The 14,859-nt window shown below is 30.9% G+C and overlaps 1 protein-coding gene and 1 long non-coding RNA gene across 2 annotated transcripts; one reads left to right on the top strand and one right to left on the bottom strand.

Moving 5' to 3' along the window:
* Positions 1-7,376: 7,376 nt before the first annotated feature.
* LOC131612290 (uncharacterized) lies at positions 7,377-10,447 on the bottom strand. The gene is made up of 3 exons (XR_009287338.1): positions 10,072-10,447; positions 8,942-9,513; positions 7,377-7,685 (listed from the first exon to the last, which is right to left on the bottom strand). It is a non-coding gene; the product is annotated as an uncharacterized LOC131612290 (long non-coding RNA).
* A 314-nt stretch (positions 10,448-10,761) lies between these two features.
* On the top strand, positions 10,762-13,799 carry LOC131609880 (uncharacterized). The gene is made up of 2 exons (XM_058881695.1): positions 10,762-11,380; positions 13,185-13,799. The coding sequence occupies exons 1-2, from the start codon at positions 10,923-10,925 to the stop codon at positions 13,432-13,434; spliced, it is 708 nt and encodes a 235-aa protein (XP_058737678.1). The 5' UTR covers positions 10,762-10,922; the 3' UTR covers positions 13,435-13,799.
* Positions 13,800-14,859: the final 1,060 nt, after the last annotated feature.

Raw genomic sequence — 14,859 nt, forward strand, 5'->3', positions numbered from 1 at the left:
AAAGTATTAAATCATAAAAGTATTTTAAAATTTACAGTATGACTTAACATTTTATAATATCATTGATTGACAGCGTAAAAATAATTTAGCACTATCCTTTTCTCTTTTATGTATATTAATATAACAAAAACAATACTAGTGTACTATGCTAATTTATAAATTACTAAAATAAAATGAGATGAAATAAGTTATAGTGATTTGCAATTTTAAATATAAATTTAAAATTATTGATATTAAAACTATAATTTAACAATATTAAATTGATATATAAACAAATCGACCCAAATAGCATATTTTAATTAATTATCTAAAATTATACTAACTAAATTAACTAAAAAGTTGATTTAACTTTTATAAAAAATAATATTTAAATGACAAAAAAATGTATATGAGGATAGTTTAGTCATTTTAAAAAATAAACATATATATCTCTCTCTCCTATTTCTCCTTTGTCCATTAACACTTCAATTCTTCTCTATTTCTCTTATCTTTATATTTTTTTATTCTCTTTCTCGCATTTTTATTTTACTTTCTCCTCACAATTGTTTATTTAGATCATTTTTCTTTCTTTTTATTTAATGATCATTTTTCTTTCTTTTTATTTAATGAGTAGTAGGGGCGCATAAGAGTATAATTTTTCTTATGTAATTTTTTTATTGTGTGTGATGTTGTTTATTTGTTGATTTGGTACGACATTGTTTGGCTATTATGTCATGTGTTGGCCAAAGGCCCATTACGGGTGAGATTCAAATATCTAGTCCAACAATGTGAAGTTCACTCGTATTATAATTATCCAACGTATATAATTAACACATGTGATACTTAAGGTACACTTTTTTAGTCTCATTTTTTCACTTTACTCATCTTAGACTCTATAACCGACTTGTGCATTAGGCTGCTAACCTTATTGGTTCATCCTTGCGCCGCCATATCAGAGATCAGCATTGACGCTCCAAGATGGGATTTATGTGATGATAGGTATAGTCAAGGTGATTTAGGATGATGATGCTTATGGATAGCAAAGTTATAAGTCAATTGAGTAAATGTTTAATTTTGATGATGACAACACTTCGTAACAAACAATATTGAGTGAAGTCAAGTATTTGTTAAGGATAACTTAAGTGGTCAGAGATGCACAAGACGATTGATTAAACTATTCTTTCAAATCAAATTATTCTCCTGAAGAGCTAAACATCTTTTATAGTCAACAATGTGGTCAAACGAAGACTTCTGTTTCAAGGGTCACCGATGGTTTATCCTCTCAATTAACGGCAATCAAGATGAATATATCTCAAGCCATGTTTAGAATATTAAAAGTTCTTGCATTGCTAAACTCAAAGATAATGATATAAAGACTTAAAGCCTCAAAATTGTGAAAGAGATGAAGTGTGAAAACTCGTCTGGTCGAGTTTGTCAAAGTGATTAGTGTCTCGTAAAGACACGCGGGGATTTTTGGGATTACAATGACTAAATCACACACACTAAAAGCATTTGAGAAACCTTTCATATTTTATTTAAACAACCTAAAAATATTTTTACAGCATAGTCAATTGATTAGAGGAGTGTTTGATTGATTGGAAGGCCTTTGTCAACTAAATAATTTATTAGATCATTTGCCTAATTGTTTATGTGTTTCTTGGTTGAACTTAAAATCAATCGGGACCATCCCTTAATGATTGATAACGACTATATATCAAAATCTTACATTTGTGACCATAACAATTGATTATTTAAGGTCTATAATTGATCAACCTAATTGATTATACTTCATCCGTCTCATAATAAGTGTCTTATTTGAGTTTTGTGCGGTTCTTAAGAAAATAATCATATGTGTTGATTTTAATGATAAAAATAATATCATTTACTAAAGTACCCTTATTCGTTATAGGTAGTGGAGTTGTTGAAAAACGTGAAAGTTAATATATAAGGGTATAGTAGTGAGAAAAAATAATAAATGTTGCATTGGTATTATAAAGAGACATTTATTTTGAGACATGAAAAAAGTGCAAATGAGACAATTATTATGAGACGGAGGGAGTATCAATGTTTGGCCAATGGATTGTTTACAAATAGGTTTTCCAAAACCGTTTTTTCAAATTAGATTTGTTTTAGTTTTAAAAAATAGATTTTCCAAAACAGTTTTTTCAAATTATTACAATTTTTTATATTCATTTTTTCTAAAATTAAACACTGATTTTTACAACCTATAACATAAACATACATTATTGAAATACAAAACGTAGTCAAAATTGCAATTTTTTCAAAAAGTTGTATTTCAAAAATGATTTTTATGAAAATCTATTTGAAATAGCTTCAAAATTAAGTGATTTTTTGAAATTTTGATATTCATTTTTTTCCATAAATTGATAAAATACCTAAAATCACATTTTAAGAATAACTATTCAAACAATATTTTCATTTGAAGCTTTTATAAAAAGTTTCTTTGTAAATTTTTTTTCCACAAAATTACGTAACACTATAAAAATCATTTAAAAAAACAAAACAAACGGGCCCTATATCACGCATTAGCCTGGTTAAAATTTAACTTATTTTTTTAGTTCAACATGGTATAAAAGCTCAATAGGTTTGAAATTTCACTTCGGTTTGGTTCGGAGGATACCCAACTTAAAACTCCATCTCAGTTCAAGATCAACCTTGGAAAAATCTATGCATGGTTTAGAGATTAACCGCTCTAAGCCTTGTTTATTGTTTGGCTAGAAGATAGCCTGGAAATTTCATTTTCTTGTATAAGAAGGTTTGTGGGTAAATTCTTCTAAGAGCTCTCAAGTTTATTGGATACTCTCAAGAATAATTCTTGGGGATAAGAGTAGGCCATCTTAGGCCGAACTTGTATAATTCTTTGATGATCTTCTCTCTCCCTTGTCTTTTTTACATTCTAATAATTTACTCTCCTTTGGATTAATGTTGCCTATTATTCATTTGTTTTACAAAATATTTTCAAAATCTGATTTTTTAAATGATTTTGTTTTCAATCAAAATTTTGTAAACCCCTACAATTCACCATTGTTGTATTTAACAACCATTGTAATATGTTTCTCTAAAATTAATATGTTTCACTATGGTTGGTCATTTCGATCATGGTGAAATGTGTTTCTAAAATTAAAACATAACAAGTTTAACTTATTTCCTTCATAACACAAACAATGCTCTAGACGAAAGCGAGTTCAAACTTCAAACTTCATCACCACTCATTCATATTAGAGTTTTGTAGGTTATTCTATAAGCCCAGAGCATGTCATCCAACTCAAGAGCTTGGTCTTTTTCTAATGAAAGAAATCGTCTTTTCTAATATATTAAAAAAATTTATAAATACGATTTTAAAAATCAATTTAAAATCCAATCAAAATCGAGCGATTTTTATTAAATGACTTCTAAACTCATTCAATAATATTTATTTTTTTGGAATTTTTATTTTTAACACAATTTACGATTTTTATTTGAATTGATTTAGATTTGAACATCTTTAATTATAATTTTTTTATTGTGGATATTTCAATGATTCAAATTCAATCATTTTTTTTATTTTCAAAGTTTATCTATAAACCAATTAAAATAAAAATTTTATTTCACATACATTGTTTTTGCAAAATTTGCATTCAAGTAATAGCTGTCAAATTGTGAAAATTATTTTTTCTCATAATCACACCTATAAAACAACACATATACAACACACATACATAGTTGTAAATCAATGAATTAACTTTCTCATTTTCAAAGTTCATCTATAAACCAATTAAAAATATAATTTTATTTTACATTTTGAAAAATGAACATTCATCCAATAGCTGGCAAATTATTAAAGGGTTAAATAAGTTTGAAGTCCTCATAAATATCACATTATTCAATTTTAGTTCCTATAAAATTTTTCTTCAAAGAATGGTCCTCATAAAATTTTCCGTCCCAACTTTTGATCTCTGCCGTCTATTTGCTCTAACGGAAGCTGACGTGGCATGCCACATGTCACGCCACATCACTTAAAGTCAATAGTTAAAAAAAAACACATTAAATTGCAGGGGTTACAAACCTCCCTAAATAGAAGTCCCTATAAATAACCCATTATTCATGTAATTTGTACTTGCCAATTTGCACATGTAATTTATACTTTATGATTGCTGAGTTATTAACAAGATGCTTCTGTTTAGGTGGTTCTTTTTGGTGATCCTTGTGAGTTTGGTCCAACTATTATGTGCATGAAAGCAGTTCGTGTTGGGTTTGCACCGTCATTTTTTGAACGCCTTATCTTACTTGGTGTCAAACCTATTAGGTTGCAGGTAAATGGGCTTTTAGTTTTCAATCAAAAATTCATGAATAAAGCTGTTTTGAATTTGACAATTTGCTTCGTCAGTTATGTTTGGGTTAGAATATCCCATGCCAAGTTAGTCTAGTTTGGCTTTTTCTTCTAAAGTTAGTTTGTTCTATTGACCTTTAAGGTTTCTTTTTATTCTTGCAAGTTTATTACTGAATGCATCCATGCCTTTCTAAATTTTCCTCAAACAATTTTTATGAAGGTACCCTATAAAATAATGTTACTGTTAACGAGAGGCAACCTACAAAAATTGATTTTCCATGGCCTGTACCAAATTGTCCCATGTTTCTTTATGTTCAAGTATTTTAATTATATATATCATGTTAGTGAATGTTGTTTTCTTATGAGCATGAATTTGAAGGTGTCATGATTTTGGTGTGATTTTATTTTGGGCGTATTTCCTAAATTTTATTCATTATAAATCTATATCATTTTATTATCAACCTGTGTTATATATTGAAAAATATCTCATATATATATATATATATATATATATATATATATATATATATATATATTGGTGTTTGAATGTTTGTTGAATGCTTTTTAAAAGCTTGCAACATGCCTCATTTAAGGAAGTTTATGTCTAGCTTCCTTTATTTACCATAATTTCATTGATATATAGGAAGTTATTCAATTGAGTACTGCAGTGGAGTTATTTAACACGAAGTAATCCAAGAGAGTCTTAGGATAGTTCCATCAAAGAGCACTTGTATCTACAATGGTGTTGTTATCTTTCTTGCGCAGATTATGACGAGAATGAGAGGTCAATGTTGATTTCACTAATGAAATTCTTCTGTAACAATCTCTTCAACATTGTAACCAACTCACCTTCATTTTCTTCTCTTTCCTTTTCCAACATTCTCAATATCAAATTCAAATTAACAATAATCGAAGGAGAATACGAATTGCTACCTCGTACTTTTTTTTTTGAGCATTCTCATTGAAATTTTTCTCTCAGGCATTTCATCAAACAACTTCTATGCATTTTCATGGTTGCCCATTTCAATGCATTATTTGTACAAATGCAACATTTTGCTAACAACTTAGCATTAGCCACCTCATTAACCAACCTGGAATTGACAATTTCAATCCTTTGACGACCTTTCCTTTCTCGATTCAAAACTAATTTAATGTCATCAACATATGCACATATTTTATCATGCTCTTTGAAAGAAATCAAAGAGAAGGAAGATACCGGATACGAGGTCATTTAATCCTGGCCATGGATGAAACTCTAACAATATCTTGTTCATGAAAACTGTGACAATATCTTGCAAGCACATGAATTGAGAGAGTGTAATCAAGGTTTGTAGGTTTGATAATGTGAAGAATGAGAGTAACAAAAATTTCCATACCAACAGTTTTGATTAATTGCACCTGTAAATTTCTGGTTTTTTAAGTTATTTAAAGGGGGTTTAAAACCCCCGCAATCTATCTATTTTAAATTAGTATTGACATTAATTGACGTGGCGTTACACGTGGCGTTCCACGTAAGCCTCCGTTAGTGAAATATAACGGGAGGGACTAAAAATAGGGACGGAAAAAATTGCGAGGACCATTGTTTGAAGAAAAATTTTGTAGGGACTAAAATTGAAAGTTGTCATATTTATAGGGACTAAAAACTTATTTAACCCATTATTAAAATATTTTACTTTTGTTACAACCACCTATACACATAGAAAAATAAATGATATACACTAAAAATATAAATTATTTACACTATCAACCGATCATAATTATACTATTATTTTTAAATAAATTTTCAAGAAATAACTAAATGATAAATTTTTATTGTATAACACTGTAAATTATATTACTTTTTAACTCTTACACATAACTTAAATTGTTTACATTTTTCTCATAAAAAAGAAAAAAAAAATTTAAAAACACTAAAAAAATACACTTTAGATCTCTCCTTCACTCTTTCCTTCTCCTTAAAATGTTTAAGATGAAAAAGAAAATGAAAAAAATTATAAATTAAAGAAGAGATATAAAATAGAGTTTAATTTATATGCACTAATATTGTAAAATCATTTTACAATGTCATCTAATAGAAAACTAACACAGTGTCTTGTCATTAAATTTTTTTTTTAATTTAAAGTGTGATTTATTCTGATACAAGGTTGTGATTGGTTGACAATGTAAAATAATTTTACACTGACAATGTATGAACATTTTTCTCTATAAAACTAGTAACAAACCCGTGCGTTTGCACGGGTTCTGATACGGGACGCACATTTGTTTCAGATATATATTTTTTAATAGAAAATTATCTGGTACTCGTTAAAAAATAATAATTGAATGTATAGAAAAATGTCTGGTACCCGTGAAAAAATAATAATTGAATGTATAAAAAAATGTATGGTACCCGTGAAAAAATAATAATTAAATGTATAGAAAAATGTCTGGTACCCGTAAAAAAAAAACTGAATGTACAGAAAAAATGTAATAAAAAAATAGAAGCTAAAAGAGAAAATTGGTTTTGAAAAGCTGATTTAGTCTACAATTTCAAACTTTAGTCTATTATTCAATAGATGTAAACAGGAGTAAAAAGAACTAACCCAAGAAACTTAACATACAAAAATAAATTTTAAAAGAAAAATATATTTTAATTTATATATGAATCATAAATATAATGTTTCTATATATAAAAGTATTTGGCTGAAGAATATATTTTATTGTAACTAATATTATTTTTATTTTAATATTATATTTAAAATATTTGGACAAAAAAATTGTTCCATTTAAAATAAAATTAAATAATAATATGGTTATTAAATAAATAGTTGAGTTTAGAAAAAATTATCTCTTCCTGTTTGGTACGGTTCGAAGAGCCTTAGAGTTATGTGCCAAGAGTCACTCCAATCCAATATTATTTTATTACAAATATATTGCAAGGGTCTAAGATTTTCAAGTGGCTATATTTGAATTCTATGGATATTACCACTGCACATTTTCATCAAATGGTATATATACTAAGGCAATTTGGGGGAAATATTTCCTCTAGAAATGTAGCACAAACTTTTCTCATCAATCATATAGATTAACTATATCTTTCGTGGGCTACTCAGTATACATCATTTTATTTACCAGTATAGAACATATACATCATTTACCAGTATAGAACAGTTTCATCATAATCAAACATATATATATTACATACTGTTTCTAGAATAATATATTGCTAATTAGAACAATAATGATGTAGATTATGAATATAAATGGGATAAAAAAACCAAATGAATAGCAACTAAAGCATTCGCAAGTTCAGAATCCTCTAAAGATTCAGTATATTTACTTTACTTGGGTATGCAAGCAGCAACTTTGACACAAGGTATCCTGCCATTGACTGTGTCTGAAACAGTATAGAAAACTACAATCAAGTCCTTGTATGGGTATGTTGCTGAAGATTTATAAATATAGCACTTCTCAGTTATTTTCATGCAGAAAAACCATGTTAGTGTTATACATGTGCAAATTTTCATAACATCTTCAAACATAACAGGGCAAATGCAAAACAAAGAAAATACGATGTGGACAGTAAACTCAGTTAGTATAGAAAATGCTCCAAAGAAGTTATCTCAACAACATTGTTTATTTCTTCATAACAATTCAAAAGGACACGGCCATAACAAACGTTTCGTTCCTCGACAGTTCAGCCCCACAGATCCTGTTCAGGTTTGTTCAGCCCCACATTATCTACTCTTGAAATTAAAATGAAAAATTTCTCAAGATCACATGTACATTAGAGTTCTATTATAAAGGATCCAGAAAGGGGAGCATAAGCATACAAAGTGGTTAGGCTAAAGGTTGCTAAATAGGAGTGTATGACAAGGTATTTGCTGGGGGTGTGAACTATACAATATGGAAGTACTCTCCAGGGAATATTTTTCTTAATTTCCTTTGAAATACAGATCTGTCAAAGGATGAATTGCAGTTGTCACAGATCTGCAATATCTTATGATCTACACCATCGATTACTAACAAATTAAGACAAAATTTGATCAATCCTCTTTCCTGCAAATTTTTGATCAATCTGAATACCAACAAATTAAGACAAGAGAGCTATTATTATAGGAATGATCAAATCAATGTTAGCATCAAAAGATCGCAAAATATTTATCACCTAAATTGATAAACCATAAACCATCGGTAGACATTCAAAAGTAGCATCCATGAATGATATTGCCATGATGATAACGGGTCTTGAAGCAATCAAAGAAAATTAGCATCTACATAAACTAACCTTTAGAAAAAAGATTTATAGTTATGAACACAAACTATAAACTGTTTATGGTAAATGCATAGTTCTGAAATTATGGCATAATTTTGATCAAACTGATTCTTTGACAACAACAATTAAGTATAGCAGGAACCTACTACTCATATTCAAACTCCATGACATACTTCTTTCCTAATTGATCCATAAATTGCACAAAATCTAGCAAAAGTTTGATACTTTTCAAGTGTTTTAACCTCAGCCATAGAACCATAATTTATGGGTGAAAACTCTAAAACTTCTCAAATTCCATTTTCTATTTTGTTGAGCACAAAAAGTAGCATGTTTGTACAAATTGTGCAAACACAAATGTGATCAAAAGTTGATCCTACCTCAACTGATACTGATTCAATCAAATCCGAATGCACCGGGTTAGGTCATTCGTGTTCTGTCGTCGCGATCTTGAACTCACCTCTCTTAAACAATGCATCACCATGTTCTTCCATAGTCAATAGTAGAATTTAGTTTCAAAAATGAAACCATAGAAGCTCTCATTCATGGACATCTATTTTGCGATAAATAATACATTTTGTTTGAATATCATAACTACAGTTCAATTTGTGTAAATATTGACTTCAGATATATATATATATATATATATATATATATATATATATATATATATATATATATATATTTCATGGCAATATATAACCGAACTGACATGAAGAATCAAGATCTACTCACTCGGTATCGATTCGGTCTCACCATAACTACATAGTAGTTTTTTTCACCAAAGCAATTTCTACCCGGTTCAGTTTTCTGAGTTTCAAGTTGTATTATCAACAGGTTACAATTCGTTTCTGACTTTCTTTTTAGGTCATAAAGGTGTCGCACGTGGAGCCATCAAAAACCGCACCGCCGACGAATCTTCCCCCTTTCGCGTAAGCCAACATCACCAAACCTGAAACAACAAATACTAAATCAAAAACAAAACCGAATCTGTTTGAAACTCAATAATGAAAATGAACAGTAAACATGAGTTAAAGAGAAAGAACGAAGAATCGAGAGAAGTTTCGCGAGAGAGAAGAGAGGAAAATAATTTGGAGATGTTTGATAGAAGAGAGATTAAGAAGATATAGAAAGAATGAAATGATGGAAGGAGAGAGAGAAAGAATAGTCACAAAATTTTAAACATATTTGAAACATATTTGAAACATATTAGGTTTAATGTAAACAAAAACATACAGAAGCAAATGAACAAACTTAAAAACCCATATGAAAAAATGATAACCAAAGGATAAACACATGAACAACAACAACACAATAAACATCACAGATGTTAACAAAAAGGAACATGTAACATACAGAAGCAAATGACACACTTAAAAACCCATATGAAAAAATGATAACCAAAGGATAAAACACAACCAAAACCATATGAACAACAACACAATAAATATGCTAGATGGAAAGCTATTTTGAAACGTAAAGACAGAGGTTCACATAAATGTTCACCTACCTCTTTGTCTTGAAAGACCATCTCAAAGTGCTCATTGTTGTTGGAGACTACCTTCCATTTATGGACAACTCTGACCGCCACTTTCTACAGATCCTTGGTGACGTTGATGTCCATAACTTTCTCCATCGGTTGAGCCATGTAGAACAGGGCCGTTCAAAACGTCTTCCGCAAAGATTGAGGACGGAGAAAGGTGGAAGATGAAAATGGGTTAGAGAAATAAGAAAGATGGCAGATTTTGATAGGAAAGAGAGTTGTTTGAGATTAGAGGTAGTGAAATGAAAAGACTTGTTGAGTAGAGGAAACAATATATTTGTGTTTTCAAGAAAGATAGAAATGGGAAAAGTTTTAGGTTTCTTCAAAAAAACAGAGAAAGTGAAAGCTTGTCACACGTAGGATAGAAAAAGGAAGTAGTAAAGGAAAGCAAATAAGGCAGCCACATGGCTCATTAAGAAAGCAAAGGGGCAGTTCGGTCTTTTCCAGAACATTAAACTTTCTTATATTGTAGATATAAGAGAGATAGAGAAGAATTAATGAAGGAGAAAATTGAAGAGAAAATATGGAAGGAGCGGATCAAGCCAAAAAACACATTTAAAAAACAATTTTATTTTTCTTAGTCGGTTAAGCTTATTTTATTTTAATTTACTAGTAAGTACTTATTTATCCTCAACTTTTCAATATACAATAAAAAATAAAGAACTTGTCAAAAATAAAAAAGAAAAAGATTGAAATCAAATAAATTTCCCAGTTTCAATGCATATGATTCTGTTTCACTTTTGAAAATTGAAATCAAATAAATTTCATTCCAACTCACAAAATCTAAAAAATCTCTCCGATAACCGACTAATTCCGCCATGGAAGAGTCACAACAACCACCGCCACCCGCACCGGAAGTTTCGCCGATGACAATCGACGGTGCTGACAACGACATAATATTCGCTAACTCGGCCGTGTTATCTCGGCGCGAGGTTCTGACTCGTCGACTCCGTCGAGTCAAGCAACTCGCTCGCTGTTACCGGCGTCACTACTGGGCTCTAATGGATGAGGTTAAAGCTAAGTACAGAGACTATTACTGGATTTACGGGAAGAGTCCTTTCAAAGAAGATGAAGAAAACCCAAACGGTGTCGTTTTGGGGGAAACGGCAAATGGCACTGAAAACGGTTCTGGTTCTGCTGTTGGTGATGATTTCGTTCGTTGCGCTTATAGTGGATGCAAGACAAAAGCTATGGCTCTTACGAGGTTCTGTCATGCGCATATTTTGTCTGATTCGAAGCAGAAGCTTTACCGGGGATGCACCGCCGTCGCTAAAAAGTGAGTTTTTTTTTTTTAATTTAATTTTTTTATATTTATTCTGAATATATATTTTAATTTAATGTTAATGTTCTGTGTATTTGGATTTTATGGATTTTTTTAGATGATGATAATGTTGAGTGAAGTAGAAATTCTTGATTAACAAGTATGAATAATCGAGTTTCTGGCAATTTGGGAATTAGTGTGATTTTAGGGCTTGTTTATTTGCTTTTATTTTTTTATTTGGTTTTGTTTGTTTCTTGGATTTGGTTGTGTGGCTTTGGGAAGGATGAGTAAGAGAACCAGAGGAAATGAGTGGGTATTGTTTGTGGTTGATGAAAAAAATAGGTTACTTTGTTTGTTTCTGTCTATCGTTGTGCACGAGGCAAAATCGGATTCGGATTCCGTTGTATTCATTTTTAGTCGTTGAGTTTTGAGTTCAGATCGCATCTAATCCAGTTTTGTCCCGACGGGCCTTCAATCAGAAGTGTCTGTGTTATACATCAGTTATTGATTATTTTGCTTTCTTCCTGAGGGCACCTTCTTTTGTTTTTCAATTAAGTTTTGATTGATGGGTATCTGCTCAAAATTGTTTTTCCTTTGAGTTAAAACGTTACGTAGGTACTTTTTGCTCTTGTTTTTAACTAACACAAACACTTGTGGTCAATGAGGCACAGACACATATTGGCATTGGATATGACACCTGCTCGTATGCATAGCGATATTTGAAAAGACAAAAATTAATTGAATGCACCTAGACGCATCAATATCGTGTCAGTGTCCGACACTGATATGTGTTGGACGCCAAACACATGTCAGATTCATATTGGTGCTACAGCTTGTAATTCTCATTTTAATGATATAACTGCAATGCAACATGGCGTGGAACATTTTTGTTCTGTGACTCAGTGTTGTCAAATATCTGCCATGATGGTGCCGTGGCGTATTTTCTAACAACTCTGAGGCCAATTTGTGAATGATGCTGGTGCCATGGTGCTTTATGACGTATATGGTGGCTTTATATGGCTGATTTTTGGCTTTTCGCTATGGTCTGCTATCTGCCATTGATAACACTGTTGTGACTTTAATTCAATTCTGCCAGCCTCAATCCTTCTTCGGTTCACGGAGTTGAATGTTAACTGTACTTGACTACTTGCTGAGGAATATCTTACCTTGTGGTCGGTAATGGGAGGATTCAAAATCAACCAGATTCCAATGTCAGCAGGACAAGTTTGATACAAAGTTCTCGAGAATGTACAAGATTGCTCTTTCTCAGACTTGTCTTCTTGGCTAGTGATAGGGACTTTGGTAATATGGGGTGTCTAAGTCCCACATCAAGTAGTATAAAATGCTTGGTGAAGTACTTATGTAATTTGATTCTTCTTCCTTAATAGCTAGATTTTGAGGGAGAGTTTTCCAAGTGCTTGGGTACTTATCAACTTATATACAAAAATCACCACATGACCCCAAGCGCCACAGCATATCTGTTGAGTTTTAGTTAGTTGTGTGTCATGACAGTGTACATGTGTAAACAGTTCACTTCAAAACCTCACCAATGTGAATAGCACTATACAGTTTTTTAATTCTTGACATAAATTCTTTCTATTTTAGAGCTTACACTTTTTTACATATTTCACTAATTAAATTTAATGCTTGTATTTTACTGGATCATTGTATTTCTCATTTATATCAATTGTCAACAATTGGTAAATTGGTTTTTTCCTTTTCTGTTTGCATGCATTCATTACCTTTTGTTTTCTTATTTGTAATAATTATCATTACCTACAGAAGACAATTTAACTGATAAAGTTTTGGCTTTATGCAGCTTGCCAACAGGGCCATCCTATTGCAATAAGCCAGTATTGAGGTCCATGGTTCCTTGTGTATGCCCTGCTCATTACCAATTAGGTGAAAAGTGCTTACTTCGTGCAGTAAAAAGGGCAGGTTATAATATCTCAGTTAATGGTAAGCCTAGTCCAAATTTCCATGAATTAGTTCCTGAATTTGTCCGCCAAATTCAAAATAGACGAAGAGCTGCTCGTAAAGCCATGCTACCCAAACCTGAGACTGAATAACCAAAGGTTATGCTGCTGATTATTGGAAATATTATTGATTCATTGAAGACATTGCACAGTATATAGGGAGGGCAGGTTTCAATATCTGATAAACAGAGTTATGACTTGGTGTTGACTGTTGAAGCATCAAGTGTCAATAAGAAATGTACTTAGATACATGTAAATTGTGAGTACTCTAGACATGTCCTTAAATTTTGCGTTTCTTTATTCTTGCTCAGTCATTTTATTGGCACCTTATGAGCTGCATCATAAATCATAATACATTAAGTTGTTGCTTGTTATTCATAATAGGAATTTGTTGGTATGGATCGGAAATTTCTAACCTGGAATACTTGATACTCATATGTTAAAATTCATTAACTTTAGTATCTGGGCTTGTTTTTTTTTATAAATGCATGATGAATTCATTTGATCTGTTATAGTTATGATATGTTATAGTCGAGTTTTCTTAAGATTTTTAGATTGACGACTTCAGAGACATTAATTTCCATTGCTCTTTTTAAATATGTTTTCTATAGATTAAAATAAAAGTGATTTTGATATAAATAACTTAAATATTACTTTTTAAAGTTTTTTAAGAAAACCATAAGCTTTTTTGTGTTCTTTTAAAATTATTAAAAGAGATTTTGTATGTTTATCTTCTATTAAAATCTCGGTAGTACCGACACCTCTGGAAAAAGGCTTGTCTGTGTCGGACATTGATATGACACGGACACTTGGATTACATTCATTTTATTAAAATTTTCAAAATTTTTAAATTATTACCAAGTGTCGGGCGGTGCTTCATAGATTAAAATTGATTTTCTTCAAAAGTTAATTAAAATAGCTATAGATTTTAGTGCAAAAATCATTTTTTAATAAAATATTATTTTGAAAACAGTTTGAAAAAAAAGTAATTTTCTCATAATTTAAACAGAACATGCACACAAGCAAGCACATGCTCATGGCAAAAGGGATGTTCATAATATTTTTGCTCTTACTTGCAAATGGTCCTAAGTATTACAGTATTAGGAAATACAAGTAGCTACTATTTCTTGGTACAAATAAAAGTAGCTTCTATATCCTTTTTGTTATAGTTCCATTTCTTAAAACATGAACTGCTGCTCCAACAAAATGATCAGTCATATATTTATGTGCTACTGCTATCAACTGCTCTCAGGGAACTGTGTCTGTCATCTATCAAATATCCTAACCTCTTCCCAGAGTAGTCAATAACCTATAGCCCGGCCGCAATATAGCAGGGGAGTGGAGCAATAGGAAGAGTCTTAGCGGTACATAACACTATTACGACCACTATAGGGTAAAAAGTGGGTAGCGGGGTCGGAGCGGTTTCTGGCCCGCTAAATCAATGTGAAAAACCAAAATTAGCCCTTATGTTTAAAATGTTTTATGGGTAATTTTGAGTTTTTCAATCAAATTTGAGTT

Source organism: Vicia villosa, linkage group LG6 (assembly GCF_029867415.1).
Source record: "Vicia villosa cultivar HV-30 ecotype Madison, WI linkage group LG6, Vvil1.0, whole genome shotgun sequence".
Classification (NCBI taxonomy): Eukaryota; Viridiplantae; Streptophyta; class Magnoliopsida; order Fabales; family Fabaceae; genus Vicia; species Vicia villosa.

Coding starts and splice junctions, on each gene's coding strand:
- LOC131609880 (XM_058881695.1), top strand. CDS start 10,923: ATGGAAGAGTCACAACAACCACCGCCACCCGCACCGGAAGTTTCGCCG. Junction 11,381..13,184: donor TGCACCGCCGTCGCTAAAAA/GTGAGTTTTTTT, acceptor GGCTTTATGCAG/CTTGCCAACAGGGCCATCCT.